This window comes from Peromyscus eremicus, chromosome 4, assembly GCF_949786415.1.
Source record: "Peromyscus eremicus chromosome 4, PerEre_H2_v1, whole genome shotgun sequence".
Classification (NCBI taxonomy): Eukaryota; Metazoa; Chordata; class Mammalia; order Rodentia; family Cricetidae; genus Peromyscus; species Peromyscus eremicus.
This window is the reverse complement of record NC_081419.1, coordinates 106,038,707-106,063,903: the sequence shown is the minus strand read 5'-3', so window position 1 is coordinate 106,063,903 and position 25,197 is coordinate 106,038,707. Positions and strand designations below refer to the sequence as shown.

At 45.8% G+C, this 25,197-nt stretch overlaps 1 protein-coding gene and 1 long non-coding RNA gene across 3 annotated transcripts in view; one reads left to right on the top strand and one right to left on the bottom strand.

Moving 5' to 3' along the window:
* Slc23a2 (solute carrier family 23 member 2) overlaps positions 1-25,197 on the top strand; it is a 49,226-nt gene that overhangs the window by 17,586 nt on the left and 6,443 nt on the right. The window contains exons 5-13 of one of the 2 annotated variants that reach the window (XM_059261469.1): positions 5,359-5,447; positions 6,350-6,414; positions 7,806-7,987; positions 11,142-11,262; positions 11,686-11,842; positions 15,858-16,005; positions 17,299-17,404; positions 22,152-22,281; positions 23,401-23,538. In XM_059261469.1, the coding sequence (XP_059117452.1) occupies positions 5,359-5,447; positions 6,350-6,414; positions 7,806-7,987; positions 11,142-11,262; positions 11,686-11,842; positions 15,858-16,005; positions 17,299-17,404; positions 22,152-22,281; positions 23,401-23,538 (1,136 nt within the window). Of the gene's footprint in view, positions 1-5,358; positions 5,448-6,349; positions 6,415-7,805; positions 8,267-11,141; positions 11,263-11,685; positions 11,843-15,857; positions 16,006-17,298; positions 17,405-22,151; positions 22,282-23,400; positions 23,539-25,197 lie in introns of those variants that run through there. The other variant, XM_059261470.1, reaches the window with a different exon arrangement.
* On the bottom strand, positions 6,741-14,068 carry LOC131909689 (uncharacterized). The gene is made up of 3 exons (XR_009378900.1): positions 11,388-14,068; positions 10,368-10,581; positions 6,741-8,441 (listed from the first exon to the last, which is right to left on the bottom strand). It is a non-coding gene; the product is annotated as an uncharacterized LOC131909689 (long non-coding RNA).

The following is a 25,197-nucleotide window of genomic DNA, read 5'->3' as shown; positions in this document are numbered from 1 at the left end:
TTTGGTTTTTCGAGACAGGGTTTCTCTGTGTAGCTTTGCGCCTTTCCTGGAGCTCACTTGGTAGCCCAGGCTGGCCTCGAACTCACAGAGATCCGCCTGGCTCTGCCTCCCGAGTGCTGGGATTAAAGGCGTGCGCCACCACCGCCTGGCAAAAGGCGCCTTTTCTAAGATGTGTAACCAGGTGAGTTTTCCAGTGTATACAGTCTCATAGTTACCATTGCAGTCACCAGAGAACGATGCCATATCCTGCCATATCCTGCCATATCCTGCCGCCTTGTGTTTGGCTTCATTTTATGCTAACAGATTGGAATAGTTGGAAGGGAGATTATCCAAAGGAAAAGGAGTGATCTGATATGTGAAAAGGTTCCAGAGATGCTGGTTGGGCTGGGAGTGTTACCTTCCTTGACACGCTCCTGCTTACCTAATCTCACTTCTGGTTACTGTACACAGGGCCTAGAAACAGCAACACCCCAGCAGTAGTGAGCCCAGTAGTGTCCAGATCTCGTTTCCTCACGCCATTCTTTAGTATAGTGGACCAGTGTTCTCTGAGCAGGTGGCTTAGAGTGGGGACTGAGAGGACACGTTGAACCTGGAACGTCTCACACCAGAAAGCTAAGATGTGCTCAAAAAAATGATAGATTGTGGGGAGGGCTCTCGAAAAGAAAAAGGAACCACCGTAAACAGGCCACTTTAGGCAGGTTTGGGCAATTTAATTATTAAGAACACTCATAGTAACAAGTTCTAAAACTTTGAATGAAAAGAATTCATGGCCTGCAGTGATGTTCAGGAGAGAGAAAAGGGCGATGAAGATACAGTGGACAACCAGGGGAACACTGGCTACAAAGGATGCCAATTATAAACATAGATGGAAAGTCAGGAGGCCAGCTTGGGCTACATAGCAAGATCCTGATTAAAAATCTTAAATTATTGATTGATTAATTACCAGAGAACCATAATATCTAAACCTCATGCTAGAATGTAAAGTTAGTGGCAATATCACACAGTCTAAGAATCACCTGGCAGATTGTTATTAGAGAGAAAACATTCTCACATGATGAGATAGAGAATCACCACCTTAAATAAGTACCTTCACCCAGAGGGCCATCCTGACTAATGGGTTCCGGTGTGACTCAGTAACTAGCAGTTACTGAGCGGTCTCCTTGCCAGGATGCTTAGCTTGTGACAAACAGGCTTGGATTGTACTGGGTGTGGGAAGAACTGCAAATGCTTTAGAAACTAGAGAAATATAATTATGCCTGAATATTAGATTACATTTTTGTTTTCATTTTTTTCCCTTGGGAGATATAGAAGGTTCTAACTGATGCCTGATCAAGTGTTTGAGTAAAATATTTTAGGTATGTAATCTGTTTCCCAGCAGCTGATTGGTTGATGAGTAAATAACAGCAAAGTGTTACTAATTTACAAAAAGTTTTCTTTGGTACATCACTTGCTTTTCTTCAAAGACATCTAGTCCATACTCTTGGTGGTTGGTTGATCAGTGGTAAAACTTGGTTCTTTAGAGCCAAGCCTACTTGATTCTCTTAAGGATTATTATTTTTCAATTGTTCTGCAGTCCAGATGATTCAGATCAAGGCTCATCTGGTATGGAAAGGTTTTGCACCAGGTTTGGTGGTTGTGTGTGTTGAGAAAGAGCGGACTGCACTGCAGTGATGAATTCTGTCAGGGCAGATAACAGTTGGCACCTTCTTGGTGCTTTTGCAAAACACGGACCTTTTGAACTATTAAAGACCATTCTTTTAATGGTGTCCTCGGGGTGATTCATTCTCCCTCTGTAGTGATTGCAAAGTGTTTCCTCTGCTCTGTTCTCAACCTAAACCAGTTAGGAAAGCCTAACTTCTTCATTCTCATCTAACAAAACCCCTTTCCAAGCATGTTTGTAAGTAGCTCCTTAAATTCTTTACTATTGGTCCTGGGAATAAGTTTGTGAATGAAAAGACTGCGTCTTCCCATCAGGGAGTTACAGCTTCAGGACAGGATGGGCAGGCCAGTATGGAAGGGAGCCATTAGAGGCTAAATGGCTAGCAGGTGCTGGCCATAACCAGCTAATCAGTTAGGCAAGGATCACACCTAGAGCTATGCCATGGCCTGTTGGATGGAACTCTGTGGCTTGCTTCAACCTTCATGTCTGAGAATAGCTTCTAGGTAACAGTTGCATGTCCATTTCCCTCACAGTGATCCTTTCAGAGCTTAATCCCCTGAGCGTGCGTGCGTGCGTTTGTTTGTTTTGCCTACAGGTACCATGGGTTCCCTTTCACCTTCACTGTCCCTCTCTGGGCCTTCCCCTGAAGTTTAGTGTCTGTGTTGTTTGGGTGTCCCGTGTCCATCCTGTGGCCCCCATTTTACACCGCTCTTTTCTTTGCCTTGGTTCCTCATAGCCCCTCAGCACGTGACTCAGTGCCTCTCAATCTTTAAGACAAGCATAAGTGACAGGTGGCAGAGCCCCACAGCATCTCATCCTAGTCACACTGCTAATCTTCCTAGGTGACCACGATTATTGTTTCCTTCACAGCAGAAGCTCCTCAGGACCCCAGGAAGCTTTTTCATCATTTCTGCTTTTAGCTGTGCCTGTGTCGGGCAGATGCTGGACACTTGACATCTGTCCTAACAGGCAATACATTAAGAAGTTGACGTGAATTATCCACATATTAAAAACAATCTTACATTCCCCAAATGTGAAAAATTTATTAATAAAAGCGTAGCATTAAAAAACTTCAGTATTTAGCTTTAGCACAGCATTAGCAGAGCTAGTCAGAAGATTCCAAATCTAAAAATCAGTAAGTCACACTGTGTTCAAGTGACAAAAATCATTAATCCCTTCATCTAGCACAGTGGTTCTCAACCTTCCCAATGTTTTCAACCCTTTATAGTTCTTCATATTGTGGTGACCCCCAGCCATAATATTATTTTTGTTGCTACTTCATAACTGTGTTTTTGCTACCATTATGAATTGTAATATAAATAAATATCTGATATGCAGGATGATGATTCAGAAATGCAGATGTGGTGCTGAAAAATGGCTGAACAATTAAGAGTTCAACCTTTAAGACTTCATGCTCCTCTTACAGAGGGCCCAGGTTCAGCTCTCAGCCACCACGTTAGGCGGCTCACAACCACCTGTAACTCCAGCTCCAGGGGATTCCATGCCCTTTTCTGGCATACATATACAAAGACACATAAATAAAATAAAATACCCTCTAAAGATTCTGAATTGTGCCCCCACCCCCCGCCCCGCCACCCTGGGAATCAGAAGCTGTGCTGTGGACACAGACGAACAGAGCATTGACTGATTTCATGATGTTCTCATGCCAGGTTCAGTCTTTTCCTTGGGAAATATTCCACCTACCCACCTAGGACTACTCCTAATTAATTGTTCATGTGCTTTTGTAGCATTTCCTGAGAATTTAGTGTTGTCTCTGATTTGTGGCCACAGTTTCGAGCCCACAGTAAATCATGTGTTATTACCAACCTATGCAGACAGGTATCTGGCTGAAAATGGTGAGCCCACGAGGCCAGCATAAGCAGCTCGTATAGCCCGTCTTAGGAGACTTTATTCTAGTATCGCCTGCTCAGGATCCCAGAGTCCAGTCAGTGGATGAGGTTCTCTGCAGCCTCACTCTTAGGACCCTTTTTGTCTTAGCTAAAATGCTCACCGTAGTGCTGAGATCAGGTTCAGAGTGAGGTTTGATGTAGGAGTGGAACTCAGCCTTGACTTCTGTCACTTCCCAGGAATAGCCAATGAATGTGATGGTCAAGATTTCTAAGTGCAGTTGAGCTGGACCTGTTGCACACCCTTAACCCCAGCACTCAGGAGATAGAGGCAGACAGATCTTGGAGTTTGGGGCCAGCCTGCTCTACATAGTGCGTTCTAGGCCAGCCAGGGCTGCATCATGAGAACCCCACCACCACCAAGAATGTGAATGTGAATGTGTATGTGTATGTATATATGTATATATTCAACTCAATATACATGTTATGTTGCCCCAGGATGCCTTGCTTGAAGTCTGAAACTGTGGTAAAATAGGTGTTATTCGGACTGTTCAAGATGACATCCACTCCTAATGGTGTACTGACATCCCTTTAACCTGCAGTAAAGTCCTAAAATTTTGTGTGAGGACTTTCTATAAGCCAGTGGCTGTTTTCCCTTTGATGTACATTTCCACTAGAGGTGACCTTCACATTTACTGGCACTGTGCTCCAGACCCTTTTAGTCCAGTAATTATAGCCACTTGGTCAGTGGAGGGTGTGCCCTGTGAGTGGCTGGCAGGAAGGCCTCTGGCTGTGTATACTGTAAGGCCCATCTCCATCTTGCAGTCCACGCCCTACCTGCTCTTAACTAAAGTCACTGTGGTTAAAATGGCCAGGAGAGCATTTTTGACAATGGAGTGTGTCAGAAAGGAACACACTGGGTTCTGGGATGGCCCAGCAGCCAGATGTTCTTTGGCCAGGGCTACTTGTCTTTCTGTGTGATTTTCATCTCTGGTACAGAACTTATCAGGAGGCTGCTGGGTCCCTACCTCATGAGCTAGGTCACTGGCATGGCTACCTAGGTCATCTAAGGATGTATAACTGGCCTCTAGTCCTGCAGACAGCAGGAGCTGAACTTATACTTTACCCTCAAATACTGTGAAAAATGATTAAGTTCTTATGCTGTTAACTTAGCTGACACACTCTACATTTCTAATAAAAATAGCAAAATCTCTGTGATTTAATTAGTTGCATTCAATTTGAGAATGTGGGCAGGAGATTTAATGGGAAGTTTACCAGGTTTCTGAACCCTTTAAAATGTGTTAGAATACATATTTTGTATGATTAAACAGAACATTTATTATCTGTACTCTCTTATTCTAATTTACAACTTTCCTTCTGGATACATAGAGACTATTACTACGATTTTAATGCTTGTCTTTTGTGACTAGCGCAGATTTTAACTCACAGGATGGAGCAGTGGAATAGTGAATAAGAATGTGAAAGGGAGGAGGAGGGTCATGCATTGATGATTATTAGGGAGCCTATGAGCTCAGCAGGAAGAGGGAAGCCCAAATCCCCAGTGACCACCCCAGGGGGAGAGGAAACAGCAGGGACTGGTGTTGGGGTGTTAGCACTGACCACAGGGGTCCCCTGGAACTACCTGAGGCCAGAGCAGCAGGGGAGGGGGGTGGTTGGAGAAGCTAGTGGCCCCAACTCTGTGCTGCAGATCTTTACGGAGATTCTTTACAGGTGTGCCTGTGTTTACTCATGTGCTGCTTGTCTATGGAAAAGACTGTTAAGCTGTCAAATAGTGAACTACCTCGGTAGTTCCCGATGCCGTGATCATGGTTTTGGTCTCGTTTCTTTTAGGTTACCCCTGTTTCAGGCCAGTGCTTTTGCATTTTTGGCCCCTGCTCGAGCCATCCTGTCTTTAGATAAATGGAAATGTAACACCACAGGTAATTGCAGTTATTTCCACATATGTCATTGGGGTCCTTTAAAGCAGGTGGAAAGGGGGCCTGGACACCCTGCCAATAACATTGTTCCTTCCTGTATTGAGCATAGAATGTACTGGCCCTTAGCAGCTTAGAACGCTCCAGTCTGTGGACCGTGCCTGTTTCTGTCTCTACATCCGCTCTTCATCCCTAACCCTAGGGCAAGCAAGGGCCAGAAATGACTTCATTTCTGTTTGCCAATGAAACTGATAACTATGGGGATAGGATGGAAAAATATTTGTGCTATTTTCCTGCCTCTCTCTTTCAGTGGATTTGATGACTTACATAATCACTCTGTCGCTGCATCAGCATCCCTTCTCTGAACCATCTTTGCTACTGTGGTTTTCTGCAATGACTTCATTCCCCTTCCTTACTGATTGCAAAGATCCTTATGGAACCTGACAAGCTTGAGGAATTTGAGGAAGTCAGACCTGTTGTATTCTCAGAGTAGTTATATTTTGAGATTGTAGGAGCCAGGCTTTCCTGATTCCCTTGCCTTCCCTGCTCCATTGATTTTGATTTAGGAACCGGAAAAGGCCCTGCTTTATCTAGGTTTTTAAAACCTCCGCCCGCAGCCTTGCTGTTGGGCATTTCAGGTAGCTGCTTGCAAAGAGTGGCTTCTATGAAGCTGGCACTGGCTGGTAGCACCACTTCAGTCAGCCTTTGACACACCGAGAAGCTCTTTCAATGAGTGCATTTGGTTACTTAGTGTTGGGAGTCCATCTCCAAGTATAAGCCCTACCGTTGCAGGTTGAGTTTTAGGAATTGATACTTAAAACAATGAAGAAATTATTGTTATAATAAATATGTGCTATGAAACATTAGTGTCACTCCAGAAAAACGTTCTTTTTTCTTTTGTTTTCAAGAGATTACAGTTGCCAATGGAACAGCAGAGTTGTTGGAGCACATCTGGCATCCCCGGATCCAGGAGGTAAAGGATGGACACTTGCCGCCTGTGGCTTCCTTGTGTTTCTTCTCACCTTTGGTGCTGCCTGTGCCCAAGAAACTGCAGTTGCTTTGATTAAGTTCCTTTTGTTTTCATCTACTAGAATGTTTATTTCCATTGTTGAGCTTCATGTCGTCAGTCCCCAGGCCTGCCTGCTCACGTCCTCCAGTGTGATGCCTGTGAGTGAGTGAGTGAGGCTTGTGTTCACGTCCTCCAGTGTGATAGCTGTGAGTGACTGAGTGAGTGAGGCTTGTGTTCACGTCCTCCAGTGTGATAGCTGTGAGTGACTGAGTGAGTGAGGCTTGTGTTCACGTCCTCCAGTGTGATGCCTGTGAGTGACTGAGTGAGGCTTGTGTTCACGTCCTCCAGTGTGATAGCTGTGAGTGACTGAGTGAGTGAGGCTTGTGTTCACGTCCTCCAGTGTGATGACTGTGAGTGAGTGAGGCTTATTGGCTGTCAGCGGAAGAGGTCTGGCTGCTATGTGTCTGTCCGTTGTTAGCTGCCTTGTTGCTGTGTTGGGATGTTGAAAACAGCTTGAAAAGAGAAAGCTCAGTATGAGGGGCTTTGTCCATCTTGGTGGAGAGGTCATGGAAGCCCATGGCAGCTAGGAAGAGAGAAAGGGATGCAGAGAGCCAGGGCAAGATAGAGTTCCCAGGGACACATTACAGTGTCCACTTCCTTCAGCTAAGGCCCTGTCTCTCAATAATGTCCTCATATTATGAGCCATCCATTGACTATCTAATTGTCTCTGGAAGCTCCATGATGGGCACATCCAGGGTAGCTTGACTAACATGGACATCTCAGCACAAGCAAGTTGGTAGTCATACCTATTTGTGAAAGAAAGGTGATTTTGGGGAGGTCAAAGTACATTTGAGCAGAGTTAATTGGAGCTGTCCTCGGGTACAGAAAACCAGCTGATGAATGTGTATATATTCATATTGTCACCATAAAATTTTTAGACTTAGTACAAATGTCATTCTATGTGACAAAGACGTTCTTTTAGAATTTGTCAGCAACTCTGTCCTTTGAATGTCTTCCTGGGGCTTGGTCTTGTAAAGCTGACTGCTGAAGTGGCCTGCAGGGCCGGGTTGTAGATGTGCTTGTCTGAGAACTGGCAGATTTGTCCATCTCACCCTGCAGTGAGAAGGCAGGCAGATTTGTCCCCAGGACCCATTTCTGCAGCTAGCCTGACGTAATCGTTTACCAGGCCTCAGTTACCTCCCCAGAAACCTTTTCTGTAGGCCCTGGGGCTGTCCCAGCTGTCATGCTGCTGTAGGATATGTTGACTTGTTGCCTTGCAGAGATGGGAGTTGTGGTTGCAGGTGACATTCTGAGTGTTTGACGTCACTCTCAAAGTCTGCCCTTTTTTCTTTCAGATCCAGGGAGCTATCATCATGTCCTCATTGATAGAAGTGGTCATCGGCCTCCTTGGCCTGCCAGGGGCTCTGCTGAGGTATATTGGACCCCTGACCATCACACCCACCGTGGCCCTCATTGGCCTCTCTGGTTTCCAGGCAGCAGGAGAGAGAGCGGGGAAGCACTGGGGCATTGCCATGCTGTAAGTATTCTGAGGGAACCCACTCCAGGGGTGGGGACAGTTCTTACCACTGTGTGGGGCAGCCTTGTGGGATACTTGGAACAGTCACACTAACTTGAGAAGAGAGAAGAATGTTCAGACACTTTAAGTTTTGTTCAGTTCATGTGAGGGCTAATTAAGTGATTATTCTAGATCAGAGTTTGAGACATGAGAACAGTCCCAGTATTCCAAAGGCAGGCAACAGTGATGTGTGGAGAAGGGATAGTTGTCAGGTTTGGTCAGGTGGCAATTGTCCTTGCTCCTGCCTTTTGAAGTTATGCCAAGTCTCATGCAAGTGAGCTGTGCTGGGAAGCTACATTGTTTAGATGAGACTGGCAGCAGAGAGCGGTTCCCAAAGGACCTTTGGGTGCTCACCGATCTCAAAGCTGTGCGCTCCAATGGCAAGGCCACCGTTTCTCATGGCACTGTCTTCTTTCTGTGTAGAACACCAAATGCACTGACATGTCAGTCACTATTGTATATTAATGAAGACATACAGGACTTTAATCGTCTATAAGACTGAGACTTCACATTCTTTCTGTAATGTATAGAGTAGGTGTAAGGATTATGTTATAGGTTAATGCTTCCAAGAAGCTATAATTTTACCAACTAGTAAAAATTTGAAAACTAAGAAGATTTCTAAGTTTTTGTTTTGGGAAATATTCCATATTTAATAACGTGCAGCATTTATTTTTTTAACTATGCTCCTGTGCTTTGTATAATATTTACATAGAAGGTCAAGACTCTGTTCTTCATGTTTAACAACTGAAGAAACAGAAACACAGTGAGGCAGTGTACCTTGCCATAGCCACACAGCTGGTCAGTCAGCGGCCAGGGTTATTTTCAAAGTCTGTGTGGTGCGACTGAAACTCAGTTCACACTCACTCCTGTCTCTTACTTCGTACTTCACCAAAGGTCAGTCAAAACATTCTTTATACAAGCAAGATGCCATTAAGGGATTTTAACTCAGTGCAGTGTAGTAAGTACCAGAGAGGTGGCAATGTGTTTATAAAACATTAACATTTAAGACCCATAACAAGAAGATTAGGGGGAAAATACACAGGAGCTAAAAAAAAAAAACAAAACTAAACTAAAATTCTATATACATAACTCCTAGTCAGCAAAGGAATTGGAGCAATTGCTAATAATTTAGCAGGTAACAGTAGCAGCATTAATAACTGGAGTGATTGGAGTTGTCCTGGAGAGAATTCATGAGCTTGAAGAGAAATAAAGTACGTGTAACCTCTTCTCTCCAGTAGCCAGCAAACCATGTGACCACAGTGGGGGAGTTAATAAAGCACTACCCAGAAGCCACCTGTCTGAGTGAGAACCTTACAGGCCTGCTTCTGGAAAGGCTGAGTGGAGCAGAGTGTGCACATGCGGAGGGGTCACTCTAGACCAGAGAGAGAATGAAAGCAATGCACTTCTTCCGGAGAAATATAAATGGCAAAAATGGACTCGGTGTGCCTCATGCTTCCCCTAGACAATCCTTTTAGGAGCCCATGACACCCACAGGCGTGCTCTATGCAAGAGATGTCCACACAAGCTTAGCGCCATCCCATAAACTCTGTAGCTAATTCTCCCATGTCCCTCTTCACGTGATGTCTGGTTTGGAATGGAACACACTGACCTCCAGGCCATTTCCTCTGCTGCCTTTCTCGTTTTAGTGGTGGCACAGCCACACTCCCCCGTTGTCATGCTCACCCCTCCACATCTGCCACATGGAGCCAGAACAAGTTCTGCATCTCTGTTCCTCTCTGGGGCTTTGCTCCTCTTTGGTCCCCAGCTTCCTGTGCCCCATCCCTTTCTGAGCGTTCTGATCTGTGTAGGGCCTAGCCACTAGTGTCTTCCAGGACCTTGCCTCTGCATCCCCTCTTTTGAAATTCCAGTTTAGACACAAGCTACACTTTCCTTAACCCTCTGCTTCTTAGTGAGTCTCTTGAGTGTATTTGAAAAGAGAACAGTGCAGGTAGATGTTGCTTGAAACAAAGATGACAGGTAGGGTTGGGGCGCATTGGGATGTCATAGAGACTGTTCATCTTGAATAAATGGGCAGTTTTTAATACTCCGTGTTACCATGCTGGGTTTTTGTTGTTGTGGTGGTTTTTGTTTTTTGTTTTTCTGTAAATCCTGTCCCAGAGGAACTGAGGTGACTTGGGCCCCGTAAATGGTTTCATTCTTGACCTAAGCTCTCAGACTTGGATGGGTTGCCAGTTCACCCAAACACCCCATCGGGCAGCCTGTGCTCAGCCAGGCATTAGGAGCATGACCAGGAAGTGGGTTTTCTTAGCTAGTGATGCTGTCTCAGCAGTTGGAATACTTAAGCTTAGCTTTGAGGACACACTCTTCTTGTCAACCTTACCTTAGGTGGCAAGTGAAAAGCCACTGGAGATAGAGGACTAGACCCCTGTTCGGTGGTTAGGCGCATCCTGGGTCTCTGTATTGCTTTCTTCATACAGTCCACTTGGGAGGAGGAGAAATGGCTTCTGACCTGGCAGCCACTTGGGCCTCAGGCTGAGGAAGTGTCAGGGTCCTGGAATTAGGAAGTTCTGTAGTCAACCCAGGCATTCCTGCTCCTAGGACAGGTGTAGAAGGAGAAGTAATTAAAGCTCAGGCTACAGATTTAGACCTTATCACCAAGTAGATCTACCTATGTGACCCTGAACGGCTGACTTAGTGCCTGTGGAAAGAGCATGGTCACAGAAGCTGCCCACAAGAAGCTGTAACTTGTACTGGGAAAAAGTGATAGTCACCCATCACTTCAGAGTGTAAAACTGATCCCTGGTGACGTTCCGATCGTGTCCTTCCCTCCTGTTGGTGTGTATGTGGGCATGTGTGCACACTCCTGTTGGTGTATATGTGGGCGTGTGTGCACACTTCCCTCCTGTTGGTGTGTATGTGGGCGTGTGTGAGCTTTTCCATTCTTTGGGTTTTCTTACTCTAGTCAGTATCAAGAAATGGTAGGCCAGCTGTTTGTGACATCTTTCTCCAGATGGTAACATTTCCAAATTGAGGTGAGGAGGGCTAGCACAAGTTTAGGTGAATGAACCGAACATGTATAATCAATTAAAACTGAGTTATTTCAGTGCATAGCTATAACAACCTTTCACTTTATGAATTTTCTTTCTCTTCCTAGGACGATTTTCCTAGTGTTACTATTCTCGCAGTATGCCAGAAATGTTAAATTTCCTCTCCCAATTTACAAATCCAAGAAAGGATGGACTGCATACAAATTACAACTTTTCAAAATGTTTCCTGTGAGTAGCTGATCACCTCCCCGCACCCCAGCACAGTGTGCTTTTGTTTACATGTAAGATGCTGAGTAAAGGAAGGTTACAGGGAGCCCCCTACATCTCTGTGATGATGACATTGGAGGACTTACAGTCTAGATGCCGTTTAAGGTTCCAGTTCCAAGATCACATTATTTTGTAATGCCACAGAAGGACTCTGGTCAGTGGCTCTGAGGTGGGACCCCACATGGTCTCTGCAGGCATGCTGCCTGTTCTTTTACTGGCAGACTTCGGGAAGATAAAGTGAATTACCGCATAAACCTCTCGGTGCAATTCCACTGGAACAGCTGGTCTACATAGTATTGAGGATGGCGGGCTCGGGGCGGTGGTGACCCAGTAGGAAAGGATGTATTTATTACCTAACCAAGTTTCTGCCCTTGACCACTCCAGATAATCCTGGCTATCCTCGTGTCCTGGCTGCTCTGCTTCATCTTCACGGTGACTGATGTCTTCCCTTCCAACAGCACCAACTATGGCTACTATGCACGCACAGACGCCAGGAAGGGTGTACTTCTGGTAGCCCCATGGTTTAAGGTTCCATACCCATGTAAGTATCATGAAGGCGCAACTGGGAGGAGTCGGAAGTAGGCAAAAGGTTCTGCAACAAGGAAAGCTTTGTTTTGATCGAGGAATGTCTCTTTACCGAACATTTTTTCTGATCGTTTATGTGTGTGTGTATGCACACACGTGTATGCCTGTGTGGGTGCAGGTATGGAGGTCAGAGGACCGACCCCCTCAGCTGGGGCTCTCATCTCATCGCCCCCTTGTTGGAAATAGGCTCTCTTTGTTGTTTGCCACTGCATCACACCAGGCTAGCTCAGCTGTGAACTACCGGGGTTCTCCTTGTCCACCCCATCTCTCTGGAGAAGCACTGGTATTGTAGATATGCACTTCTGTGTGGGTTCTGGTGGGTCTCAACTCATGTCCTCATGCTTCAAATGGCACACACTTTACCCACCTCCTTCTCCTGAACCCCTGAAGCCTGAACATCTTAATGGCTGCTTGGTCATTAGAGAGTTAGACAGTGAGAAGGGGAGTTCTCGTCCCCAGAGGTCAGTCACTCACACACAGTTACTGACCACTTCCCCTCTCAGGTTAACTACTTGGCATTCTGAGCTCTAATAGGCTCTGAAATCCTGGGCAGGTGCTCTGGCCAAATGTGAGCTGTGATGGCAGAGATTTGAGGGCCACTGATAAAGACAAGCACGAAGCTACTTGGTACCAGAGCTGCCCCAACGAAAAGACCTGGAGATTAGCTAGCTGCTCCTGCCTGGCGGAGTTGATGTGATCATTTTACTTTGGTCACAGCTGAGGAGGTAAACTGACACCCACAAGCAGCCGGAAGACTGAGCTTAGGCTTCAGTGTTGGGTAACATGGGGCGGAGCATGGATCTCACCCAGAGGATCACCTGGAGTCACGTGCAGCGTTCTACTGCTCCCAGCTCTGAACCTCCTCCCGGGAACCGATGGTTAGAATGCCGTTCCCAGCATTTTGGGTTTTCTTAGAGTTGAAGCATGAACTTGGCCAGGCTGAGCCACTCACCGCCTGAGCTGCCTTGTTTTCTTACTTTACAGTGAGAAACCCGAAAAGCAAGAGAAGCCAAGAATATTAAGGTTGGGTCAAAGATGACTCCGCCAAGCATGCTGAGTGGTGATAATGTGGCAGCTCTCCCCTTTGTTCACGATACTTTATGAAAGCTTTAACAGGCTTAGCCTTCTAAAATAACATTCTCTTCACATGGCGTCTCAGAGTGTATTTATATATACCTATCCTGTTTCCAGAAAAATGTGCTCAGTTCATAAACACACCTATAAGCCAAGATAAAGTGAGACTAAAGGTCACTTGGTGAGGCATCGTGGGAGGACAGAGCAGAGAAAGAGCCTCAGCACATCCACTTGGCCTGCACGTGCATGTGACTTCCCAGCTGACAGCCAGTAGGAGTACAGATCACCAGCTGTTCCTGAGAAGGACTCTGTAGGGGTGTCATCCATGAGGTGGTGTCACTTAGTAGACAGGATGCATGGCATCACCATGGGAGTGACTGAGCTCAGAGGGTTCTCTTCAGAAACATCCTTCAGCTGCCTGTAAGACCCAGCACTTTGCAGCAGTTTGAGTCAATCTAGAGAGGAAGTTTTCACATATCACAAGCCGTGTCCTCAGCCTTCAGTATAGGAAGGATTACTTAGATTAATGTTAATATACAGACTTCTGGTCCAAGATGTCAGCAGTATCGAGGCTGAAAACCTGTTGTAACACACAAAAAAAGTACGTAAGCCAGACACAGCATGTCCTTATAGACGATACCAGCATTCAGGAGGCCGAGGCAAAAGGATTCTCACATGCATGGACTCAACAAAGTTCTAGTTAGAAGGAGAGATAAAGTAACAGCTTTAAGGCAGAAGTCAAAAAGTTCTGTGTGTGCACAGAATGAAAAGCCACAAAAATGGATTAAAAGTTTAAGAAGGGGCTGGAAAGAGGGCTCAGTGGTTAAGAGCTCTTCCAAAGGACCTGGCTTCTGTTCCCAGCACCCACATGGTGGATCACAAATCATCTGTACCTTCAGTTTCAGGGGATCTGATGCCCTCTTTTGGGGTGCTTGTATATACCACATACACATGAAGCACAGTCATATGTGTAGGTAAAACACTTGAATACATAGTATACATAAAAATAAGTCTTTAGAAACTTAAAAAATATTTCAAACTTAAATGTTGATATAAAAGGTTTTTAGAAATCAGATTTAAAAAGACTTCTGGTAAAAGGCAAAAAAAAAAGAAAAGAAAAGAAAAATTTCAGATGTTCTTCATAAAAATGGTGCAGGTTGAGTATTCCCCTTTTCCAAGATGATCTGGGCCCTGGTATTTTAGATTTCAGAGAGTACATACTCTGTACATACTGTATCCCTGGTACAGTGAGGGTGGTCTAAGCATGAAGGTCATCTGCATTTCACCCACCGGACACAGCCTGAAGGTCATTTATAGTCCTCTTAGAGTAGTGTATTTCTTTTCTTTTTAATGCGTGTGGGTGCTTTGCCTGTGCATGCTTTCCTGCCTGGTGCCCATGGAGGCCAGAAGAGGGTGTTGGATCCTCTGGAACTGGAGTCGCAGATGGTTTCAACTTGTCACCTGGGTGCTCAGAATTGAACCCAGGTCTTCTTAAAGCACAGCCCATGCTCTTACCCCCAAGCCAGCTCTCCAGCCCCCCATGTACCTGCATGTTGACTGTAATCTATCTAACATAGGGTTAGGCTTGGAATTTTCCACTTGTGATGTCATGCTAGTTGTAAAAGAACTCCAGATTTTGGGATATTTCATATTTTTAAATTAGGGATGTTCAACTGAAAATGGTAGAATATAATAGGAATCTTCCCTCAAAATCAGGGACAGGAAGATTGTTTAAAGGGAAACTCAGGCTGTAGTCTAAACAGTGTAACAGAAGAAAGCTGCTTCTGAAACTTCAGATGGAACTTGACAAAGTAGGTCCTTGAACAAACCCTGAGAGAAAATGTGGGCTGCCAATGCGGCTGGACACAGCCTGTGACACTCTTTCTGGGAACACCCCCTTGCGCCTCTGACTCCAGCTGTGTCTGCCTCCTCTGATTGCTCCCAGAGTAGGACAGCCCCAGGCAGGAGCACTGTCCTCACATCCCAGCCCTGTTCACACATCTACTTTGAATGTCATCTTTCTCTTCCTAACCCCGTCTTCATTTGAACTTGAACTGTCACACTGTTACTGGTCATCTCAGAGTGCTCAGAGCTACAGGGCTAGCTCCTGCCCCAGAACCGAGTTTCAGATTTTCCCCACTGTGTGGCATCTGGGTTATTATTCCCAACGGTTCAAGGAAGAAGGGCAAGTGATTTTTATCAAGGAAAGAAAAATGTTTAATAAGGATGAAGCAAATGCAGATACTCAAATGAAATTACAGTGGGGATTTCATTTGCTTTCTAAAATAAAAGTTAACAAACAAACTAGGATTATATATACTTTGTGGTGTGCTTTGTGTTGGACTAGAATAGCTGTGACTTTTCACTTGATGCCACTACTTTTTCTGTGTTTTCTACAGCTGTGCTGTGAACCCCTGTACAAATTCCAGTTCCAAGCCAGGAATGGAATCCCAGCCCTATAATCCCTAAACTCTGGAAATTGATGCAGGAGGCTTGTCATGAGTTTGAGGCCTGTCTGGGCTATATAGTAAATACCAGGCCATCCAGGGACACTCAAAAAACCAAAGCAAAACAAAATTTCTGTCCCACCATAGCAGGTAGTGTTAAATTACACTTTAGTGGACACTAGGAACATGACTTTGAGGAAGAGAATCTCCCATCTCTTCCAGGCCAGTGACTGCTTTCTTAAAGATGAGGAGGTCAGCCCTCACAGAGGCCCCTACTTAGTAACTTTCCCAGACATCTGGTGTGATTTAAGATTTAAAAGCAAACAGTTTCCAAGAGCTTCAGAATCCTGCAGCATTCCCTGAGGTCCCTGTGACCTTTGCCAGTCCCTGAGGTCAGTGAGCACACCTCTCATGGTTGTTTCTCCTCCTCCTCCTCCTCCTCCTCCTCAGTTCAGTGGGGGATGCCCACCGTCTCTGCGGCCGGTGTCATCGGCATGCTCAGTGCTGTCGTAGCCAGCATCATCGAGTCCATCGGTGACTACTATGCCTGTGCCAGGCTCTCCTGCGCCCCACCACCTCCTATCCATGCAATAAACAGGTATGTCCCAAGAAGACATGTCATCTAGCCTTGGGGATGAAGCTGAGAGCTTTGGATGACAGGAGCCAAACCACGATCAGCCGCTTGTCTTTGGCTAAGTCACTGCCCTCTGTGGCCCGGTTGTCTCATCCATGGCACAGCAGCAGTCTGCCTTCCTTCCTCCCAGTCTCCAGCTTGTGGAGGGGTGGAGACGTCTCTCGTCGGTGTGAAACCGGCAAAGCAGACACCATGTGTCGCCATTGTTCTTTGCTTGGTTTTGATGTGTCTAGTTTTCTGTTGTCTTGTTTTCCCAAGTAACTCCAGCCCCCAAGAACTCAGGGTTATTTCTGAGTTGAAGAAAATTCAGTTTTTCTCTCAGTCCTGACTGCCATAGTCAGACAGATGGCACGACATTTTTCTTGCATCAGACAGTAACTGCCGTAGATCCGTCGGTGGGTGTATTTCAGTTGTCTTTCCGAGGAACCTGCTCACAGTCATGGATCACAGAACCAGACAAGAACAGGGAGAGGTGAAAACTTTAAGATCCAGAGACTTAAATGAGTCCCCCATGAGCAGGGGGTTTGCACCTCTTTAGCTTGTGGAAGTCATTAAGGAATTGTTCCTAAGAAAGACAGAAAGGAGCGCAGACCATCCCTCCATTGTTGCCCCTCCAACATGAGTCAGCATGACTTGCGTGAACTCTTTGGGGGCTTCCTTAAGCCTTTTCACAGTTCTCTAGCAGAACTGTGACACATGATGAGACTACTCATTTCTGATTTTTAAAAAAAGATCCAAAGCCAGGCAGTGGTGGCGCATGCCTTTAATCCCAGCACTTAAGAGGCAGAGGCAGGTGGTCTGGTCTACAAGGTTATCCTGATCTACAAAGAGAGTTCCAGGACAGCCAGGGCTGTTACACAGAGAAACCATGTTCCCCCAAAAAAGATTCAATGGTTACAAACTTACAAGCATTTCTTCCTAAGGAAACTATCTTATGTCTTAATAGCAAAGAATCAAACTGATGTGTTTTACTTCTAAGCATAGCTCATGTTTCTCTTAGATTCAATAGTTCTTTGATTTCGTTTGAAATTATTTTAAAGTACTTGTGTCTAATGGGCAGTGTGGAGATAGCCTTCTTAGAGTTGTTGGGCATATGGGGGGTTGTCTTCAGCTGATCAGAGAAGGGACCTGAGATTCTGCACACTGCCACCACTTAAAACCCCCATCCCTCCCAAGGGGCGTCATTCTTGTAGGTTTCCAATGTTAAGGTTTCAATGTTTCCCATGAGTGACTGTTTCTCTTTCTCTTTACTTGTAGGGGTATTTTTGTGGAGGGTCTTTCCTGTGTTCTCGATGGCATATTTGGTACTGGGAACGGCTCTACCTCCTCCAGTCCCAATATTGGAGTTTTGGGAATTACAAAGGTACAAATGTTTTCCTAGTTCAATGGCTGTCTGTCTATTTCACTGATTGGGTCTGACTGGGACCCTTCCAATGTGACCTGCCTGTCCCATCTCCTTTTCCCCTGGGATGAGTGCCTGTTAGGAGACCTCCCCTCACTTGGCCACCCTGGGTAGGAGGCATCTGGGTGTAGTTGTGGCTTCCCACAGTCTGCAGACATCTATAGGCATCTGCCTGTGCCAGACCTCTGCTTAAGCACTTGAAAGTGCCTGATGAGAAAGAACTTGGAGTTTACATCCTAGTGAGGGAAGACCCTCAGAATTCAGCAGAGCATGTATGATGGGAGATGCTTGTCACTAAAGAAAACATCCATCACATTTAATAATAGTCTCAGACCTCTGGGACAGAATCCCTTTGTAGTGAAATCTGTGGAGTCACAGCGAAGCAGAGCCTGGATCTGAGTCCTACCCACTCAACCCTAAGAGCACTCTACCTGACCCTAGATAGTGATATGTACAGCTGTCCCACCCCAAAACCCAGCTTCTATAAGAAACTCTGCTGCAGACTTGTCTGCTTTATTACGGGCAATTAAACTTCATGTCCCAGTTGCCATAGGCAAACAGTGCTGCTTGCTAGGATGTTGAGTGCTGGTTGGCCCAGCAGCCATTGGATGTTGTGTAACTGGAGACTGTTGAAACTGGTTCCCTTTTCTTTATAGCCTGCATGAGTCACAGGGCTCCTTACCTGAGAACCGGATCCGGAAGTCTTCTAGACCTGTTTGACCTCTAGCTCCATGCAAGATTCTATAATCAGATAAAAAGAAACCCAGTGTCAAGTGTAATTCATCTTGATTACAAATCTGGGTGAGAGGGAGCCGTGTTGAGATGCAGGGAGCACACCTGACTTGCTGGTCTTCCCTTAGGAGGCAGGGCTGGTGTAAGCTCAGCTTCAGGTGTGCCAATGGCACCATCTGCTGCCCATTGCTCCCAGCACATGGCATGGAGGGAGAGAGGCTTTATGGGTACTTCCTGCAGTGCCGTTGCTGGAGTCCAAGTGCTGCCTCCAATAGGCAGCAGATGTGGAGCCCAAGGAGCTGAAGGAAGGGTTGGATGGGCACAGAGTGTATATTAACCAGCCACCCCTGAGCCTCTGTTCTCCCATGAGCCCATGGGCAAATAACTAGTTCCAAATAGGGTGGTTATAAAATTGCTGAGAGGACCTTGTGTTTATCAAGCACCCTTTCTGTACCTTTACAGATACCATAGAAAAGCTAAGGTCACTGAAAGGAAGCAAGTACTCTTTACAACATGACCATGGTGCCTCAGGCAATGAGGGATCTTTGTATGGTACCAGCCCTTTCTGAAATGGCACCCCAGCAGCACTTACATTTTAGTTGTGCAGGGGGAAAGTGTACACACAAGTGCAGTTCCCACAAGGTCAGAAGATAGCATCAGATCCCCTTGGTGCTGAGCCAGTTGTGAGCCTCTAAATATGGGTGCTGGAAGGACAATATGAGCTGTTAACCACTGGGCTATCTCTTCAACCTACCAACACTAATGAGTGAGATGATTTATGTTGCTCTGAATCCATTTCTTTGTTCCCAGCCTCTGGAGCCATTTCTCCAGACAAAAGCTGTATTCATCCAAGACACTGTCAAGTCCCTAGTCTACATCTGCCTTAGAGCAAGGAGGTGGGACTTGGAGCAGAAATGTCTATGTGACCCTAGCCCTGTGGCCAACTAGGAAGACTCCCTGCTTAGGGCAAGGAGGCATGAGTTCTGCACTGTGTTAGACCCTTCATCCTGCTGAATGACTTGGGATAAGCTGCTTTTCTGAGTAGAGCACAGCCCCCAAGGTCTAGATCCACACTGTCTGACATGGCAGTCAGTAGCCACATGTAGCTGTGTGCCCTTAAATAGGTTAGTGTTAAGATTTTACCTACACAGTCACATTGAACGTATTTCAAGATTCAGCCATTGCTCAGTGGCTGGCAGAGGGTAGCACATTGGGAAAACACAGCCACTGTAGCAGCCTCCTGAGCCATTGGACCAGGCTTGGTATCGGGGGTGGTTTGTCCTCCCCATCTGTCTGCATTTTCTGCCAGCTGTGCTCTTTACAGCTTCTATCCAGTTACTGCATTCCTTGGACTTGGAATTACTAACCTTCTCACCAGAGCTGAGTTACCTCCTCTACCTCTGCCGAGTGTGGTTCACCGTCCCACACAGAAGGCATCAGGACAGACACCAGGGGGATGAGCTGCCCTGGCCCCATCACCTTTTTTCAACATGGCCAGCAGGTTACCCCTTTGGTCTCTGTGCCCTGGTCTATAAAGGTAGCTTGTAAGATGTTAGAATTTATCACTTGATATCAGTTTAGCATGGCTTTCTGGCATGTTCCAAGTACCAGTTATGTTACAGATATGGTCACTTAAACTGTTTGCCACTTGGTTTATTTCTAGGAACAAAGTGACATGGTCTTCCTGAATATAGTCTGTGTCTCTCACTGCCCACCTCACCCCCTAGATTAAAGCATTTTTTTTTCATGTGTCAGTGTTTTGTCTGCATATATGTATGTATGTGCCTGGTTCTGACCCCAGAGGTCAGAAGAGGGCATGGAATCCCCAAAACTTGAGTTAAAGATGGTTGTGTGCCACCATGTGGGTGCTGGGAACTGAACATGGATCCTCTGTTAAGAGCAACAAGTGCTCTTAACTGCTGAGCCATTTCTCCAGCCCCAATACAGTACCTTTTAGAGATGGAATCTGGGGAAGATCATTTCTCTGGTGCATTTCATGCTATTGAAAACTTGGTTTTTGATGGTCATGAGGGAAGAACTGTTAAAGTTTAGCAAGGAGGCATGGAAGAGGTGCCAGGGAAAGGTAGAAGGTGCCAGAAAGGTCCAATGTAACTAGCAGGTAACAGGAGGGCAGGATCTGAAGGCAGTGTCTCTGGGGGGCAGTTGGCAGGGGGATAAACTGGGCATGGAGATACATGTTTATGAGCCAAGTATTCAGGAAGCAGAGGCAAGAAGACCATGAGTCTGGGCTGTGGAGTATGTTCCAGGCCAGCCTGGTATGCATCACCACCATAGACCAGCCAGGCATGGTGGCTATAATCACACCTATAATCCCAACACGTGGAGGCAGAGGCAGGTAGATCCCTGAGTTAGAGGACAGCCAGGGTTACACAGAGAAACCCTGAACACACACACACACACACACACACACACACACACACACACACACACACACAGAATCTGTAGTAGGTTCTCAGGTAATATTCATGAACAGAAGGAAGAGTGGCTTACTTGCTGCTGGGTTATAAGCTCTATTGTCGAGGGCATCCTGGGCCATTGTGGCCTTTCCCATCTGACAGGGCTGCCCATTCCTGCTGGGAACCTTCACGCTGAAGGGAGTCCTCTGCCTGTCAACTCTTCCTTCATGGAAATCTTTCTCAGCTTCCTAGAACATCAACACCTCTCCACAACTCATATTTTTTTCTTCCCTCCTGGACTCTCACATAGCAGAACAGTGCAGTTTTATCATGGGGCCATGACTTAAAATTCATCTTCATATCCATCCATGCCCAGTCTACTGAGTGATCACACATTAGATCCCCAGAGATGTTTACTGCAGGCACATCCTTCTCATGGAATCAGTATGTCAGTCCCTCTTCATTGATCCTTGTATGATCTTTCCCTGAAGGAAGAGTTGACAGGCAGAGGGAGCATTACATGTAGAGGTTCCCAGCAGGAATGGGCAACCCTGTCAGATGGGAAAGGCCACAGTGGCCCAGGGATGCCCGCAACAATTCCCTGTCTACGTATCCTCTGGTCCTCGCAGAGGCTGGACTGGGGCAGTGGAGGTCACATGTCACCTGTGACCTCCTTTTCCCACTCCACCCATCTTGTGTCACTCACTAGCCTCTCCACTGCCTCCAAAGTAGATTATTTACTAGTCAACAGGATTTTAAGAAGGGACTGGCAGTGTCTGGAAAGTTTATTCAATGGCAGAGAGCAAAGGAAAGGTCCAGAGGCAGCAAACCTAGGAGGAAGGACTGTCCTATCCTATCTGTGCCAGCCAGACACAGCTCCCTTTACTGCAGCTGCACTGTGTCCTCTGATCCTTAAATCCAAACCACACAGTTCCTCCATGGTGGAGTAAGGAGCCTGAGCGCCAGAGGGGCTGCCTTCTTCAATCATTTAGTTAGAGGTATAGTGGGCACACAGACCAGCAGCCAGGCTCCAGAACTGCACTCTTAGGCCCTTCACTATCCCACCTTCTGCGGCAGGACACCATGAGGGAGGTGCTTCCACAGATGGTAGATGTTCATCTGACTTGGGGAAGATGGGTGGAGCCACAGGGACTTCTGCTGGGTTGTCTTGGTGAAAAGTCATAGGAAAAAAGTGGGAGAGAAGCCAGGACAGTATGTGTAGCTGTTATATCCATGACTCTAGCCAAAGCCCATACTCAACAAAAGTAACTACATCCAGGGTGCGGATGAACAGTCTGACCTCTAACTCCTGATCCCTGGGGTCACCTATCCACAGCTGAAACAGTCAGCTGAGGTGCTAGAGAGAAGAATGGAGCAAGGACAAGTGGGGGTCTTGGGTTGTCTCTATAGAAATTAGGTATGGAGGACTAGTCCCTGTTAACTGAAAGTTTAAAGTACTGTGGGTTCTGCCCAGGACACCGTCACATTTGCCCTGGACTCTGAGAGTCTGGGTTGGAGAATGGCAGGTAAGCTTATGTCTGCAACTGTTGTGTCCACAGGTTGGCAGCCGCCGAGTGATCCAGTATGGCGCAGCACTCATGCTGGGCTTGGGCATGATTGGCAAGTTCAGTGCCCTGTTCGCATCCCTCCCAGACCCTGTGCTCGGAGCCCTCTTCTGCACACTCTTTGGTAAGGGTCTGCTTCCCGTAGCAGCAGGCTTCCATCACCAACCAGTCTTCTTCATGTCGTTGGCTGATGCTTTTGAAAATCGAACTGTGTATTGTTGCTGTTTACACATAGGCTTTTACATACAGGCTTCAATCGTCAGAATTCCCTGGATTCAGTAGAAGTTTTATACAATAGGAACTCAGCACTCAACATTTGGGTCTAAAAATACATGCAAAACATTCTTTTCTGGAAAACACTTAACTTTGAACAAAACACAAAGGCAGATTGAAAACAGTATTTCCACTTCACCAAAAGTAGTCATCATAAAAAGTGTAAAAATCACCCAATACACATGACCTAATTCTTAATGGGGATGTTTTAGCAAATAAGATCTAACAATAAATCTAACAATTTCATTTTAAACTGCAAAAGGAGATACCTTAAAAACTTAAAGATTTGCATCAGTGTCCAAGCTAAATGTATGTTAAAGATAGAAGTAATTATGAAAATTAAGATAAAAATCTAGTCTCTTTAATTAGACTTTCTAATTGATTTAACTCAGGTATATTCCTCCATAAATGAACCCTTTAAACCTGATGGCTTTCACAATGGGACTTTGGATTTGATGTGGACCATTCAGATTACAGTCATTGTGGACATGCCCGAGATTTCTAGTGTGGACTTAATCAAATGCTTAAATGGAGAGAATGAGGGTGGCTCAGCTATTAGAGCACCGGCTGCTCTCCGAGAGGTCCTAGGTTCAATTCCCAGCCCCCATGTGGTGACCCACAACTCCAGTTCCAGGGCCTCTGACATTGACTTACGGTCTCCATGGGTACTGGGCACACACTTGGTGCAGTCCTAAAAACACAGGCAAAATACTTACATAAAGTTACAGAAAAGTAAACCAAGCCATTGTCTGTCTACTTGATTTAAAGAAACTGGTGTGATGCTGTCATTCGGGTCATATGGGTATCGTTCTATCCCTGAACCTTATCTTTCTGCCACTGCACTGGTCTCCAAGCTGATTTCTGATAGACAGAGAAACGACATCTGGGAACCTGTCCTCAGCCTCCAGGAGAGCCTGTCAGCATGCCGTAGGTGAACTCAGTGGAACTGTTCTGATGCTTTTCTCTCCAGGAATGATCACAGCTGTTGGCCTCTCTAACCTGCAGTTCATTGACTTGAACTCTTCCCGGAACCTGTTTGTGCTTGGATTTTCCATCTTCTTCGGGCTTGTTCTTCCAAGTTACCTCAGACAAAACCCTCTGGTCACAGGTAGGAGAAAGAGCTCTTGAATCTTGGGTAGGGCAGCTGGGATTTCTACCAGAGACTCATGAATAGCTCTTGTAGTTGGAAGGGACATAGGAAACCTCATGTGTATGTTTGTCTCTGCCTTCCTTCTGAATCTTACTCTGAATATTTCTCCGGAAGTCACCCAGTCCTCTCACAGACATTAGCATACTGGCCTTGGAGTGTCTTCAAATTGACAGCCCCCAAGTGGACACTTGATACGGGTGCCAAGGTGTGTGTGTGTGTGTGTGTGTGTGTGTGTGTGTGTGTCTTGGTTTTTTTGAGACAGAGTTTCTCTGTGTAACAGCCTTAACTATGCTGGAACTTGCTTTGTAGACTGGACTGTCCTTGAACTCACAGAGATCTGCCTACCTCTGCCTCCCAATTGCTGGGATTAAAGGCGTGCAGCACCACCGCGTGGCTAAGGTCTCACTTCTTTGCTTTATTTTGGGTGTACGAATGCTTTCCCTGAATGTGTATACATCAGGAGCATGTGGGGCCAGAAGAGGGCATCAGATCTCCAGGAACTGGAGAAGTAGGAGATCTCAAGGCACCAAGTAGGTGCTAGAAACCTAACTTACTGCAAGAGCAATAGGTGACTTACCCAATGGATGGTCATCTCACAGCCGTCGGGGTCTCAATTTTTACTGGTCGCCTCTCCTTTGGCTCTAAAACTTTTGATTTCTCAGACTCATGCTGTATTAAGTTGTGTAATTCCTTAAAACTCAACTTCACAGGCTTGGATGTGTCTTTCTATTTTCAATTCAAGGATACTTATTTAGGGCCTGGAAACGTGGCTCAGTGGTTATGAGCCCTTTTTTAAATTTCCTTTTATATTTTACTGTTTTATTTGTATGAGTTTTTTACCTGTGTATGTGTATGTATACCGTGTGTGTGCCTCGTGCCTAAGAGGATCAAGTGAGGGCTTTGGATCCCCAGGAACTGGAGTTAAAGACAGTTGTGATCCACATGTGAGTTCTGGGAACTGAACCTGGGTTTTCTCCAAGAGCAGCAAATGTCCTGAGCTAGCTCTCCATCAGCCCTCGTTGTGTGCTCTTACGGCTCTTGTAGAGGACCTGGGTCCAGTTCTCAGCATCCTTACGGAAATTCACAGTTGTCTGAACCCCAGCTCCTGAATCTGAAAGCTGTCTTATCTCTGTAAATATTGCGTGCAGATGCTACCCAGACATACATGCAGGCAAACACACATGCGTAAAATTAACAAATCTTTAAAGCATACCTATTTAGCTCCTACTTTTTATTTTAATAAAGTCCTGCTGTTATGCAGAATGTACAAAGGAGGAACCTTCTTAAGAAATATCTGTTGCTACTGATATATTATTTTTACAATTGAATAATTCAGGATCATTTGTTCAGGTTTTTTTTTTTTTTTTTCTTACATGGGCTTTCAAGTGTAGTCCCGGTTGACACTGAACTCATTTAGGCAAGGCTGACCTTGAACCTTTAATCGTTTCTCCACCTCCCAAGTGTGGGGATGACAGGCATGTACTACCATACCTGACTCAAATTAACTAGGCAGGCAGCCTGAATTTTAGGTCAGCCTGCTCTACATAGCAAGTTTCAGGATAGCCAGGGCTACATAGAAAGACCCTGTCTCAAAAAAATAAACAACATCAGTAAAAA